The sequence below is a fragment of the Mustela lutreola genome, chromosome 5 (assembly GCF_030435805.1).
Source record: "Mustela lutreola isolate mMusLut2 chromosome 5, mMusLut2.pri, whole genome shotgun sequence".
Lineage (NCBI taxonomy): Eukaryota > Metazoa > Chordata > Mammalia > Carnivora > Mustelidae > Mustela > Mustela lutreola.
In genome coordinates this window covers 8,676,486-8,691,261 of record NC_081294.1, presented here as the reverse complement: position 1 = coordinate 8,691,261, position 14,776 = coordinate 8,676,486, and the positions used below count along the sequence as shown (strand labels likewise).

At 42.7% G+C, this 14,776-nt stretch overlaps 1 protein-coding gene across 5 annotated transcripts in view; it reads left to right on the top strand.

Moving 5' to 3' along the window:
* Positions 1-14,776, top strand: part of CTNND2 (catenin delta 2) — a 907,536-nt gene that overhangs the window by 801,843 nt on the left and 90,917 nt on the right. For 4 of the 5 annotated variants that reach the window (XM_059173663.1, XM_059173667.1, XM_059173664.1 and 1 more), the window contains 2 exons: positions 6,705-6,779; positions 7,849-7,999. In XM_059173663.1, the coding sequence (XP_059029646.1) occupies positions 6,705-6,779; positions 7,849-7,999 (226 nt within the window). The remainder of the gene's footprint in view (positions 1-6,704; positions 6,780-7,848; positions 8,000-14,776) is intronic. The other variant, XM_059173665.1, reaches the window with a different exon arrangement.

Below are 14,776 nucleotides of genomic sequence, written 5' to 3'. Positions count from 1 at the left end.
ACAGAAGTTATTTTCTCTAATGTAACATGTGAAGGCAGGTGTGTGCGGAGGGAAGCTCCCCTCCATGAATTAATTCACCTACGTTCATGGCTGTCCTGCCATCTTTAACATTGATTTCCAAGGCTACACTTGTGGTCATCATCTACCAGCAGGAAGCAGAAAAAGAACACAAATTCACAACCAGAAATATTCTCTTATAAGAGTCAAGGTCACACCTCTCTCATTATCTGGGCTTAGCTCCTAGCCTCCAGCAGACAGATTCTTTCCATACACTCGTACACCACTGACAATGAACAACAATTCTCAGGCATTAGGTAGTCTAAATCCAAATTCAAGAAAAGCAAAATTCTCCATTGTCAAGGGACAGAGATTTGCTAATATATTCAATTTATGTTACAAAATAAAACACTTAATATTCTAGTAAAAACCAATGGTAATCCCATTACCTTACTACCCAGGGCTTCAATAAAAGCTTTGCCTGTATTTGCATAAGTGTTTATATCAGCATGGTCCCCCCAGGTTATGAGTAACATCCACAGAATGACATGTTTTCTGGCTCCAAAGGGAAAATATGAGATGTTAACTCCCATTCCCCATGAGGTACCATAATTAAAAGAAAAAAGGGAGGGATATATTAAAGAAAAGACTTTCTGAGTTGGGGTCTAATAAGTGAGGATGAAAAACAATTAAATTACTTTTATTTTCTGACATTGAATAAAAAATCGAGTGTACCTGCACTTCTCAGTCAATCCTCCTCATTACTGAAAAAGCAGGGGTGTAGACAGTTTCATTTGAACCCCCATTCTTGTTTATCTCCCCTCATCCGTGGGATATTTACATAGCCCTCTCACTAAAGAACATACAGGAGTCTCAGAATAAGATCTGTAGCATCCTTTCTCTCAGACATGCCATTCTGTTGCCCAGAAGGCATTTCTAAATGCCATTTGCACACAGTGAAGACATATTTAATAACACTTACCAAAACAAAACAAAACAAAACAAAACAAAACAAAAACCACCTTTCTGTTTTCAGAAAAGTTCATTCTTAAAGGTCCATTTTTTTCATTGAGAATTACTGATCCTTGAGATAGTTTGAGAATTAGGATTTGAGAGTTAAAGAGTGTTCATGTTGCGATTTGTTGGATGAATGCTATTCCCACATCACTTTTACCTGAGCTTGGCCTTCTTTACTTGTTCCTACGACAAAAGTATATCTAAATGCTTTTCCCCCCAGGAAGTTCTCTTGCCTGGCCATTAATATTTTCAGCATTGCATAAACACTTGCAATAAAATTCAGTTTTTGTACTAACCTGACTTACATTTTCAAAACACAAACACAAACAAAAAATAAAACACAAAGAAACAAAACACAAAATAGCTGCCATTACTGTCACTAAAAATTTTACTTACTAAAATGATTTACTTAGTGCAATGACACAAGGAAGTTCTTTCCCAGTCCTCCTCATTACAGATATAACTTTTTAAAAGGGATTTTGAAAACAAAAATATGTAATCCTGTAACAGATAAAATACATAAACAGCAGACACCTAAGTCCTACGTTCACCGCAACAGAACCGAGCATGTGAAGGGCCTCGTGGTAAAGTTGCCCAGTTGCTTCATAAATCCAACCACAGCCCTAGATGAACACGGTAGTTCAGATAAAGATCCATGCTGGAGAGAATAATGTGAGGCGTGCAGCAAAAGCCACACCATTTCTGAATATCTCGAACATTCTTATTATAGTAAGCTGACAGTTAAAATGAGATTGAATAAGTAAAACTTTTTTGGTACTTTCTGCCCTCTTACTATGAGAATGATACGCCATGGTAAATAACATGGTATCATAAACGAGTTCAGAAACAAATTTCAAAGTCTTGTGTAATCTGTGTGAAACTCATTGCAATGTGTTCCTCATTTTATAGCTGTAGGATTTTAGCACATTGTGGTCCTGTGACACTACAGAATGCTAAAATGCTTCTGAAAAGTAAAATTACATTTGGAAGAGTTTAGTTTGAAAATATGAGGCTTTTTAACCAATCAAAAGAAAAAGAGGAGGGAATTCAATGGGACAACAGTCAAGCAACAGAGAACCACTTAATCTCAGACTATCCTTCTAAAGCGGGAGACCTTGTAAGATATTAATCAAAAGTATTAATATTTAATATGAATAAAGGTGTTAATCAACAAATTCAGAAGTTTAGCCCTATCATGGGTTCAGCCACTAAATATAATATTTAGTACTGAAAAGATAACACTATCCCCAGTCATTTAGCAAATTATTGGGATTTTAAGAGGGAGAAGCTTATTACATATTAGTGTTGATCTCCTTTTAGGAACATAAATCAGCCTTAACCAAATCAGCTTAAGCAAGGCAGAAATTTTTTTCCTGTTTATGGATGGTCTGGGGATTTAAAAAATGAAGTTCCAGGGGTACCTGTGTGGCTCATTCAATTAAGAGTCTGACTTGTGGTTTCAGCTCAGGTCATGGTCTCAGGGTCATGAGACTGAGTCCCATGTTGGGCTCTGTGCTCAGCAGGGAGTCTGTTTGAAATTCTCTCTCTCCTTCCCCCTCTGTCCCTTCCTCCAACATGCATGTGCTCTCTCTCTCTCTCTCTCAAATAAATAAACAAGTAAATAAACAAGTAAATAAATAAATAAATAAAATCTTTAAAAATTAAGCTCCTGAGAATCCACATTGGATTGATGGAGTCTGAAAGGGTTAGAAAGTGTTGACTTCACTTTATTACCAAACTCTCTGTATGGACAACAAGGAACATTATTATATAAAAATTCATGTAACTTTATTTTGGGTTAATTTCTGAGCTCTCATTTTGTCCAATACAAAAAGGGAAAAGAAGAAAACAAACTCTAGACATTTCTAGGTAAACTGAAGAATATGCAGCTATTTCTCAGTCTCTTCAGGCTTACACTGTGCTGTATTGATGTCTATCAGGCTTCATCTACTCCTGTCCCCTGTAGTTGATGCTAAACTTGGGGTGGGGGCATGTTTGCAGGCATATTTCTTCAGGGACAGGGATTGGGTGTCCATTTCTCAGTGTGGAGTTATCTTTTGTCCTAAGCCACCTCTCATCCAGGACAAACTTCCTTGTCCTGTTGGGGTCTCAGATGGGATATAATGACAGGTAATTGGGCTGTCTCTGGTCCAATGTGCTGCCCTGGCCCACACTTGGCCCTCCAACTATTAAGCTTCCCTAGATTCAGCCACATCCACTCCTTAACCCTGGCAGGCACTGTCCACACCTTTCACATGGAGTACCTGGGTGGTTCAGTTGGTTGAGCATCCAACTCTTGATGTCTACTCACATGATGATCTCAAGGTGGTGAGATCAAGCACTCTGTCAGGCTCTGTGCTCAACATGGGGTCTTCTTGAGACTGTCTCTCTCACTTTCCCTCTGCCTTTCCCCCTGTTCACACTCTCTAAATGAATCAATCAATCAATCAAATTGTAAAAAAAACAAACACAAAAACTCAGCATTCACTGTTTTGTGCTCTGTCCCATCCTGAGAACAGCAGTTGTCATTGGACCAGACAATGGTGGAGCCTTTCTCCAGGAAGAGCTATGAGCAACAAGGAGGAGAAACAGCTTTTAGTGGCTTGAACTGCTGTCCCATTACATGTGTAAAAGCGATCCTTTCCTGACACAAACAAGGCCTTTCTCTTTGTAATTCCAGTTATAGACAACTTCTTTTTTTGGTCTGCTAAATTGGGGCAAGCTGTTTCTCAAGGCTAGGTTGAAATGTCCAGGAGCTCCACTGACAGCACTTGAAGGCTCTTAACCTAGGAGTTTCGAGGTGTGCCCAATCAGCTATTGCAAGTCCAAAATAATAACATCAATTATTAAGCCAAAATTAATGGGTACATTTGTAAGGATTATATCAACTATGAGTGCAGATGTGTATAACTTATACTGCCTTTCTGAGAGGCAGATGAGAATGATGGTCAAGCACACCAAGTCTGGGACAGTGCCCTCTAGGTTCGAGACCTCACTGAGCATCTACAGGCTGTGAAGTCTCACTGTGGCTCCCTTTCCTCTCTAATGGATAGAAGGAACTGGAGTGCCTACCACATAGGGTTGAGATGGGAAATAAGTGAGTTAAATCATACAGAGTCATTAGAGCAGTACCTGACAATTGCTTAAAATGTCACACTTGTTTTTGCTTAAATATTCTGAGGGCTCAAAATTCTCCTGAGATCATCACTAGGAAAACATGTCACTGGGAACAATTTGAAACATGTCTCTGCTCTTTTTTCCTGGACAAGATCCTCTTCCTCTTCTTCTTCCTCCTCCTCCATCTTTCCTTTGTCATTCTTCTCCTCCACTTCCTCCTTTTCTTCCTTCCCCTCTTCCTTCTTCTCTTTCTGAATCACAAAACATCCTCTCTTCAGCTCATGGACCATTTTTCTTAGAGTTATCCCGGTCCACACCCTTCCCTCTAGAGCAGTGTGCTCAGTGTACAGTTCTCATTCCACTTACAGAAAGTTAAGGTTCCATCCAGAGACTTCCACCTCAACCACAATGAGTTATGATACATTTTTCTCTCTTGTTCAGCTATTTTTATGCCAGTGATACTCCTACTTTTGTTTCTATTGCAAAACTCTTGGCAACCCATATACCTTTCTACCACCACCAAGACCGCCATGCTTTCCAAGGCAGATCACTACCCTTCTGGAAGAACCTGTATATGAGCTTTGTGTTTCTGTATTCAATGCACCTATGAAACAGTCCCCATTTCCTGAATACCTTTCTCTCTCTCAGGCCCTGTAGGCTTTTACTCCTTGCTAGATTTCATGTAAGTTACATGCATGGGTTACACATGATCTACTCCAAGACTACTTAGAAACCATCACTGTTACATAGATTTGCATGTCAAGAAAACTTGTGGAAACTTGCAACATGCTTTGTGTGAAATTTAAATAATTTATTCTGAGTTGTCTCAAATTGAGCCAATATTGGGAATTTTCCATATACAGATGAGTCTTGAACAATATGAGTTTGAACTGTGTAGGCCCACTTAATCATAATTTTTTTTTCAACAAATATAGCAGTACTCTAAATGTGTTTTCTCTTCCTTATGATTTCCTAAATAACATTCTCTTTTCTTTAGCTTACTTTATAAGAAGAATATAGTATAAATACATAGGACATACAAAATATGTTTTAATCTATTGTTTACATTATTGGTAAGGTTGCAGGTCAACAGCAGGCTATTAGTTGTGAAATTTGGGGGGAGTCAAGAGTTTTATGCAAATTTTTTGACCACACAGGGGGCCAGTATCCCTAATTCATGTGTTACTCAAGAGTCAGTGCTACCTGCAAACCCAAAGAACTAAATATTTCAAAATAAGAGTTACTGTCTGTGTATCACTAACGTAAGATCACATCCATTATCTGATTATCTCTTTTCCCTTAGGGAGAACATATCACCTAACATATCTTAGGGAGAACATGACCATTTCTGCACTCCAAAAAGGCATATCCATACTTCATACACATTTTCAGCCATACACAGACATTTTTTGTTACACTAAAATCACTTCCCAGAAAGCTAAAGGATTGTCACTATTTTCCAAACACCAAGTCATCTTTCCACCCAATCTGGGAGGGATATAATAGCCAAACTTCTAAGAAGATAAATTCAGAGCGTCCCTTTCTTGGCTCATTTCAAGTATGGCCCTGTTCCCTTCTGTCTACATTTGGAAGAAGATGGGGAGGACAAGGCAATGTCTGGGAGACTGAGCACAGAGGTAGAGGCGAGAGAGAGGTGATGGCAAAGAAGGGAGTATCCACCATCATAAAGAGAAGCAGGTGTGGAGTAACAAGCCCAGAATCAATCTACCCTGTGGGCAGATTATTAACAGGTTTGTTTGTAGATTTCCTCATCTGTAAAATAAGACTACTAATGCCAAACTCCCCAGGCCTTGTGGGACTAGACGACATCCCTGATGTACAAGCCAACATCCCCGGCCTAGAGTAGGGGGTTACCACAAAAGAGGTCCCCTTGAGCTTATGATTCAGCCTGCTCAAGTTATCAAGAATGTTCCCTGTGGTCTCTTAAAAGGTCCTGACTATCTCCCCAGAATTAAAGTTTATGTTTGGTGTTCATCCTACAATATGTAGACACTGACCCTATATCTGATTTCCATTCGCTTCCCTTCTTAGTTTTAGGGAAGAGAACCAACCGTGAGTGGGCTGCACAAGCTCAGGTTTCTAGTCTTTTGCATGCACTGGAGACAAGAAGGTTCACAGTTAGTGGAGGAAGTGGATGAAACTCATATCTCAGCATGTCGAATTACAAGTGAAATTTCCAATGACACTGAAGGAGGTTTTGTATTATTTTCATGAAGGTCCTTCTTCCCTCAGTGGGGGGATCCCATCCAGACACCCAAATTCCAATAAGCAGCTTCCAAACCCCGAAGTTCCCATGTCTAGGACTTTCTGACTATGGATTTCTTTGCTCCCTGAGAGAGGGGCTGGGACATGGTTCCTGGCAAGCAGGACTCGCTCTAGTGAATTCTCTCTGCTTCCCCACCCCCTCAGGTTTCCTAGAGCTTGAGGCACAGAGTGGTGGCAGGAGAAAAACAGACAGCATGAGTGGATGGTGATAAGAAACTATGTGAATATGACTTCTGACGTAGGACAGGATGAAGTTGTGTGTTTTTTTAATCTCATATTTCATGCAGGGCTGGGCTGAGGATGTGGCAGGCATGGCGTATGCCCTACGTTCACTGCCAGAGGGGGCTCCCTGCCTGCCACAGGTGAGAGCCAGCTCTGGGGTGCCTGCCCCAATGGGGAAGGGGGATGGAGGGGTCTGGTGGGGGAGGGGTGGGGACTTTCCTCTGCCTTCCATGGTCCTCTGGAGGACTCTGCCACAGAAGATTCCAGAACTTCATGTCGTGAATGTCATTTTCTTAGATTGTAAATGAAACTGCAACAGGCTGAAACCCTTCTACTGCTTGATTTCTATAGTGCACACTCTTCCCTGGAACACCAGACGATAGTATAAAGTATGTATATAAATGTCCAGGAAGTCTGGGCCTGCCTGCCTTCCGTTAAACGGATCTGAATGCTTTATCATCCTGCTGGTGCAAGTATACTTGCGTAGTAAGAGGAGATGTGTTCCATCAAAGCCAACCACCCCCAGTCCAAAAAAAATTGTCTTACTGTAAACAAATTGTCTTACCTTATAAATTGGATGCTGAATGATGGCCCGAGACACAATATATTTTGATCTAAATGTTTTCTTCAAAATCTCTTACTATTTTTTTTTCTCTTGATTTTAAAATTTCAAATGTCCTATTTACTTCTTGTCACCCCTACCTTTTTCTGACTCCTGTCCTTCAGCCCACAGCGTATCAGCAGTATGGTCGCCCACTCACCTCCATGTCCCGCCTCCAGACACAAGTCTCTTTAAAAAAGAGTTATCTACTCTCAAATTTTTATCACTGTCTACTATTTCTGGGGTTCTTTTTTATTCCTCTTCCCACCAAAACCCGGCCCTTCCTGTCTTCCACCTCCAAATCCGAAAGGGTCAAGTGCATACGTCATGCAAAGGGTTTGCAAAGTCAAGGACAGTGGACGCCGGCAGCAGAGAGATGATGCACGGTTAACTGATTAACCTGGAAACCTCTCATGTACGGAAGGCAGAAAGTAAAGTTAAGACACCTCAGTACGTGCCTACCACATTGAACCCATCCCACCACGAGGTCTTTGAAATACAACCTTCTCGGCTCCTGTAAACAGCAGTCTGAAAACCCACACGTGCTTTTGCTGATCGGTTCTCTCCCCGCTCAGCGTCTAAGGTCTTTGCCTTCCGTCTTGTTGCAGTGGTCAGTATATATCCGGGCTGCTGTCCGAAAAGAGAAAGGCCTGCCCATCCTCGTGGAGCTGCTTCGAATAGATAACGACCGGGTGGTGTGCGCGGTGGCCACGGCCCTCCGGAACATGGCCTTGGACGTCAGAAACAAGGAGCTCATCGGTACGTTCTCACCACATTCACAACATCTCAGATTTTTAAGTAGAAAGTATTTCCTGGTGGGCCTATGTGGTCAAATCCATGGGCGGGACACCTGCACGTGGAGAAATGGTGCGTTTATCAGAGGCTGCGTTTTCCCAGCTGTCCCGTCTGCTTTAAATCCAATGCACTGATTTATCCCTTGGAATGTAGAGGAAAAGGTGATGTTTGTTGACATTCCTAGTCCTTGCAAACTGAAAGGTACCTCGATCCTCAGCACTGGATACCACCGTCCTGAGCCTCTAAGCCTCTGTCAGGTTGTTTGCTTTCCATGTGGTGGACTGGAATTCTAATGAATGCAGGCCATACCTCCCTCCTACCCCTCCCCTGCCACCACTGTTTTAAGATTCAGTATGGATTAGACCATACAGGCTCTCTAAACCTATCTCAAAAGACTCAACTCCCTCTGATTCGGTATTCAAGAAATAAGAAGGATATTTTATTAATGAAGCATTCAGGAGATCATAGATTCATCTACTTATTCAACACAGATTTATCTGTGACCTACTTTGGTCCAGGCCTGTTCTGGCCCCAGAGAGTGTATCAGTGAGCCAGACAGAAGCCTTGCCCTTGTGGGGTTCACATTCGGGAGAGGGGGGTAGGTACAACAAACAAAACATACACATGAACCCTGTGCGAGTTAAGAACCTTCCACGGGGTAAAAGAAACTATAGTTGTGAGGCTGCAAGTGTTTCTCATTGAGATGAAATCGACCCAACGTTGCGTTCACCACTTGGGAGTGCACCATCTTGATGGTATTCAGCATTTGCACGATGTCCTACAACCGCCATATCGGTCAAGTTCTAACACATTTTCCTCACCCTAAGGAAAACCCTATAGCCCTTAAGGAGGCACTGCATTTTCCCTCCTCCGAGTCCCTGGAAGCCACAGTCCCCTTTCTGTCTCTGCAGACATCCCAATGCTGGATCTTTCATGTAAACGGAATCACATAATATGTGAGCTTTTAGGTCTGGCTTCATTCATTCAGCCTAGGGCTTGTGATTTTAAGTGGGAAGTCAAGGTCAAGATAGGAGTTGTGGAAAGGTGACATTTGAGCGAAGACGTGAAGGAGGCGAGAGTGGATCGTGTGGATATTTAGGGAGAAGTAGCAAACAAGCAGCTACTAGCAGCTTCTACAGGGAGCCCCTGGTGGGGGAGCTGGGAGCCGTGCAGTGGGTTCAAGAACTTCACGGGGTCTCATGTGAGTGGGAGGAGCCCAATCAGAGAGGCTTCCTGGCTCCTCCCTCTGCAGGTGAGAAGATCCTGGGCCAAGGCCAACAGATGCTTGGAGAAGTGGTCAACAGAGGGGCCTGCCCAGGGAGCGGTACAAGCCTCCTCAGACATTTGTCCCCCTGCTGGGGCATCCGGGGTTAAAGAGATGATTCCAGTAGGGTCTGTGGTCAGTGCAGCATGAAGCCTGGCAAACCTGCTTGCAGGTAACAGGTGTCATTTGAGTTCCAGAAGCAGGGAGCTGGACCACCCCCCATGCCAAAGATTCACATTATGCAGCCTCTGGGCTGGGGGAAAGGGAGGAAGCAGGTTGGGATGGACAAAGGGGCAAGATTCCACTCTGGGGACAGGTGGAGTACCAAGCATGGGTCCTAACTTCATACACAGATTTCACATAAATACGTGGGTCTAGTTCTGCTGTCCTTGCTCCTGAGCGTGGCATTCTAAGCCCTCTGGGATCTGGAAACCGGCTACTTTTTCCTGCCGTTTCATAATAACCATCATATCCTCCAGGAAAAACAAAAGCATTTGCAGACCTTCATCCATTTATTTATTTACAGGGAAACCAGACTTCCAATCTGTGTTCAAAAAATGCAGTGATATTTTTTAAGTTCGCGGCATATGATAAGGCCTGAAAAATAAACTCACAATTTGATATTTATACTTAGTTCGAATATGACTTAAAAACTGTCATGGGTTTTATATATTTAAACTAGGCCATTAACTCAGAAGTCTGCCTTCTCCATATCTGCTTTTCCTTTCCTTCCATGGTCATTTCAGACGGGACAGAACTGGGGCTTCCAATAAAATCCTGGTGCTCCTGTATAAAATAGAGGGGGAAAAAAATCAATAGCTAATCAGTCTACTGCCTGGATACTAACTACTAGGTATTGTGCGTTTGTGTGTTTTATTTCTTTTGGTGGATTAAAATATAACAAAATAGGGAACTATTGATTGCTTTTCTAGCTTGCAGGCATCTCTTTCTCAGAAACCAGTTATCTAGTACTCTCTCTGAGGCAGGAACATTTGGAGCTCCATATTGCCCTTGTTAAATTAAGCCTTTACTATCAAATGTCACCAGACAGGAAAGGGAGCCAGCTGTTTAAAAATAGAAGGGAAAATATCCAAGTCACCGACTTTATGGCATCAATAACTTTTTTCTTGAATGAGAAAAGCAGAATTTCACAAAACAAAACAACCACACACCTTTCTATTCTACCTAGGAGAAAGGAAACGTGACCTCTGCCAGCCTTTTACTTGACATGCTGTATCGACATAGTGATTTTTTTTAGGAAATGCCACACAGAACTTTGTATATTGAAAAGAAAGCTGCAGTGTCTTTGAACAAAGAACGGCAACAATGACAAAGAGTTGAACTTGGACTTCTCTTTTCTATCTCTTCTCCCCCGAAGCTCTGATGACCTCCTATGGTTTCAGGGTGTTAAAGATCATCTATATTCTGACGACTCTCAGATGGATGTCTGTAGCGTGAATCCCACACCTCTGGGTCCAATTGTCTGTCCAGCATCTCCGCTGGATGTCCATCAGGCATCCCAGATACATTTCCAGACTTGAGTCCTTGACTTCTCCTCCGACCCCAGTCCCTCCACAGTCTGCCCCCAACAGCAAACGGGTTTCTCGTTGCAGTGGGCCAGACTAGGCACCTTGCAGCACTCTTTGACTCTTCAGTCCCCATATCCAGAATGTTAGCAGATCTGATCACACTTCTGCGTTCTCCCCGAACCTGCCACTTCTCATCTTCGTTACTTTCCCCCCAAACTCCCATCATCACTCATCTATCTAGTTATTAACTTGGCACCTGCCCAGTCTCCCTGCCTCTGCCATCACCTCCTACTGTCCACTCTCAACACAAAACAGGACTTCTGTCCACCCCAGGTTAAGTGAAATCTTTGCCAGGCAGATAAGGCTCTACTTGACCCAGCTCTCTGGTTCCCCTCCACACTCGCCATCTCCCCTCTTGCTGTCACTAATGTGCTGCGGTCACTGGTTCCCTGAAGTTCCTTTATTACGTGAGCCATAATCCTGCCTCAGGGCCTTTGAACTGGCCATGCCTCTGCCTGCAGTCCTCTTTCTCCAAGTGTCTGTGAGCCTCTGTTCTCATCCCACTCAGCCTTTATGTTCCAGTTTCTGGCCACCCTTCACTTTGCTTCTCTCCACAGCACCAATCACCTCCTAATATATAGCATAGCACTCCTTTTGCTTGTTCTTTGTCCATCTCCCTGCCACTGGAAAGTATGCCCACCAAGGGCAGGAGTTCAGGCTTGTTGGTTCACTGGGGTAACCCATGTACTTAGAAGGGTGCCTAGATCGATAGTAATGACTTCATAAATTTTTGCTGAATAAATGACAAAAGTAAATTTTTTCCTGCCTGGCTACCATTTTAAAGTGAACCACAATCAGCAAAACATTAAGTAAGAAAATTCAATTAAACATTAAAGAAAAGCATTTTATATTAATAAAGAAAATCATGAAAAAAACTAGCTCATCTTCCTCCTAAAATTTGCTAGATGTACGCAGACACTCACAGTTTTGGAAGAAACTGCGTTTTCCCCATCACTGGTTTAGTGTTTCCACTTGGATTGCAACTCTTTGGAGATGGTTCTCTTAGTTAAGGTGGGGGAGAGGCCGCTGCCACATTTTGGTGGAGGCGCAGTTCATCTTCCGGGATTCCGTTATTGGGAAGACTCCCAATAAACTGTTGAACAACCATCTTCTTACTCCTCAGCTCTAATGAGGATCATCTAAAAAGAATGTCCTCTTCTCATATGGGTTTCCATGGCTCTATCTGTCTCTGCCATTGGGCAGTATCATCTACTTCTTTCTGTCTAAACAGATAGACCTTCTTGATCTTCTCAATCATGTGGTTCGACCGTCCAAATTAGGGCACATGCATGCATTTCTTTGCCGCCTTCCAAAAATGTTAATTATCCTTCTGAGTGAAGGGTTATTTCATCACTCAGAGAGGTTTTTATAAAGACTGGTAATAATTAGCTTCAGTGAAAAGAGCAAACAATATTATATGCCTTTAACAAGTACAATAAAATGCCATCCATTTCAGCACATTGCCAGTCCTGATAAAGATGGCAGATACTTATTTGAGCCAAATCTCCACCTTCTCTGCTAACAAACAAATGAAACTCCAAACAATAAAAAAAATTGCAAGTGTATACAAACACCAGAGGAGAGAGAGAGAGAGAGCCATCGCCTGGCAAGCATTGGTCATTTTCCCATTGGTATCCGTCCAAGGAAAGTAATCCTCAAGAGAGTAATTTCATCGAATGTGTAGTTTTGTTTTGCTGTGTTTTTAGACAGCCCAGAAAGTCCAGACTACATCAGAACCATTGCTGCAGATAGCATGGGCCCTGCCAGGCTTTCCAACAGGCAGAATCATCTAGTCTGTAAATGCTTCTGTGCCCTGTTGAGGCCCTGCCCATGCCACCCCATACTGCCTCTTATTTCTCAAGGCTTTTTCATAAATCCCTCAGCCACACCAGATTTTGTACCATCATTCCCACTTCGGCCCTAATGGACCTCCCATCTGCCATTCAAAGCTCAGCTTGGAGTGGCCTTCCCAATGTAGTCTACTCCTTGAACTCAGAGCAGAAGTGGGTAGCACCTACCTGATAAGAAACCTTTTAATTTATCTTAGATTTCTATCATGTAATTTCATGTTTGCGGTGCCGTTTAGGTTTTCGTGTATATGCGCATCATCTTCTCCTTAAGAGATAAGATACAGGAGTTGGGTACCATATTTATTTTTATGCCCTCTAGGGCCTTTGCTAACACTTTCCTGTGCCCATAGCAGGGACTTGGCATCTATTTGCTGAACTAATTCCCTGGTGGGTGAAAAAACACTGGTATTTATTCTAAAGAATGATCTGGAGGAGGTTTGGGGATTCCTAGATAGAGAGAGGAAGGGGTAGGGGAAATGTCTGTTTCAGCTTCTCACGGCTTCCAGGGAATAGAAGGAAAGACAGCTTAAGATGCTCCCGGAAATCCAGGACTCTTGTCAAGCTCAAAGTCATGCTGCTGCCTCCTGGGAAGATTGGGCAGGAAACAGTAACGTTTTGTGTGTGTGCCTTCATCACCGCCAGAAGCTCGTGTTGGCAGAATGGCTGCACCCCCTTCGGGTCGCATTGGCAGAGCTAATGGAGCACCCTCCCTTCTCTTCCCGGGCAGTGGCCGCTTGCCCCATTTTCCGGCAGGCGATCTGGAAGCATCCTCCCTGCTCTCCCGAATCCCTCCTTGGGCTGAGGAGAGGGACCTTCCACTGCCTCATGAACCTGGCCCTTTGCTGGTTTACCTTACCCTCTCTGCTTTGCATGACCCTTTCCCTTGATTATCACTTGGATGGTTGGGTCACCACATCTGGAATGATCTATAAGAACGTTTCTTTGACTCATGGCCCCACACATTCATATTACAAGACCCATCTTTCTCATTCAGCTAAACTTCTACTCACCCCTTCACCTAGCTGAGCTTCTGTCTAAGCAACATGCTGTCCATCGGTTCCAAGTTCTGAGGGCACATCAGACAAAATTTGACTCTCCAGGGTCAGGAATGGACCATCTCCTTAAAGCAGTCTGCTGGCTCCAAACACAGGTAACCACCAGGAGAGATGGAGATGAAAGGAACCTAAATTTCCAGGTATACCTGTGGGTACTTTCCCACACTAATGAAATCATGAACAGAATAAGGGTAGTTTCTTACCTGGGAGTTAATTGTTATTTAAGCAGTAAATGCATTGCTCTTTCTCTCCCCTTTTGGGGTTTTCAGATTATCTTTTTCATTCATTTGGGAAAGTAGGAGCCAAGGGACTGGAGGAATTCCCTTCCTAGCTTTTTTTTTTTTTTTTCTTGCCACAATGTTTTAAATATTTAGGTCAAAGATTTTATCTGACCACTGTAAAGACTTTTATCGACAGTTGTTGCTGGTTATATTTAAAGGACAACATAAAAACTTCCTTTTAAGTGAAAGTAACAACTCAATAAAGAAAAGGATAGTCAGCTCTGTCAATAGAATGACCTCCTCCATGCCAGATTGTTACCCAGGGAGCAGTGTATTCTCTTTTGGAGAAATCGAAAGAAAAGGGGAAATATCTTCATTATGTCTGGACTGTCCTGAATGTTGCATAGCTTTGTAAACATTTTCTTTTATTTAGTGATCTCAGCTGAATTTCCTGAGATGTCTATCCATGGAATCATCAACCTGCCAGTACTGATCTTCATCCAAACTTTGTGATACAATTTTACTCAGTTCTCTAATCACAAGAGTAGGTTATGAGGGAAGTAAAGAGATACCTAAAGCAGGGTCTCCATCTCCAAGAAGAGGCATTTCAGACGTTCCTCAGGAAGTTGTTCCTCAAAGTTTGTCTGAATTCTTTGGCCCAGGAGTGAAAGACATCTTGGTCATTATCCCCTGTGTGTTGAAAATACTACTTTGCATCCATAGTGTCTCCTAGCAAAACCAGAGAACAGTGGGCTCTAAAAC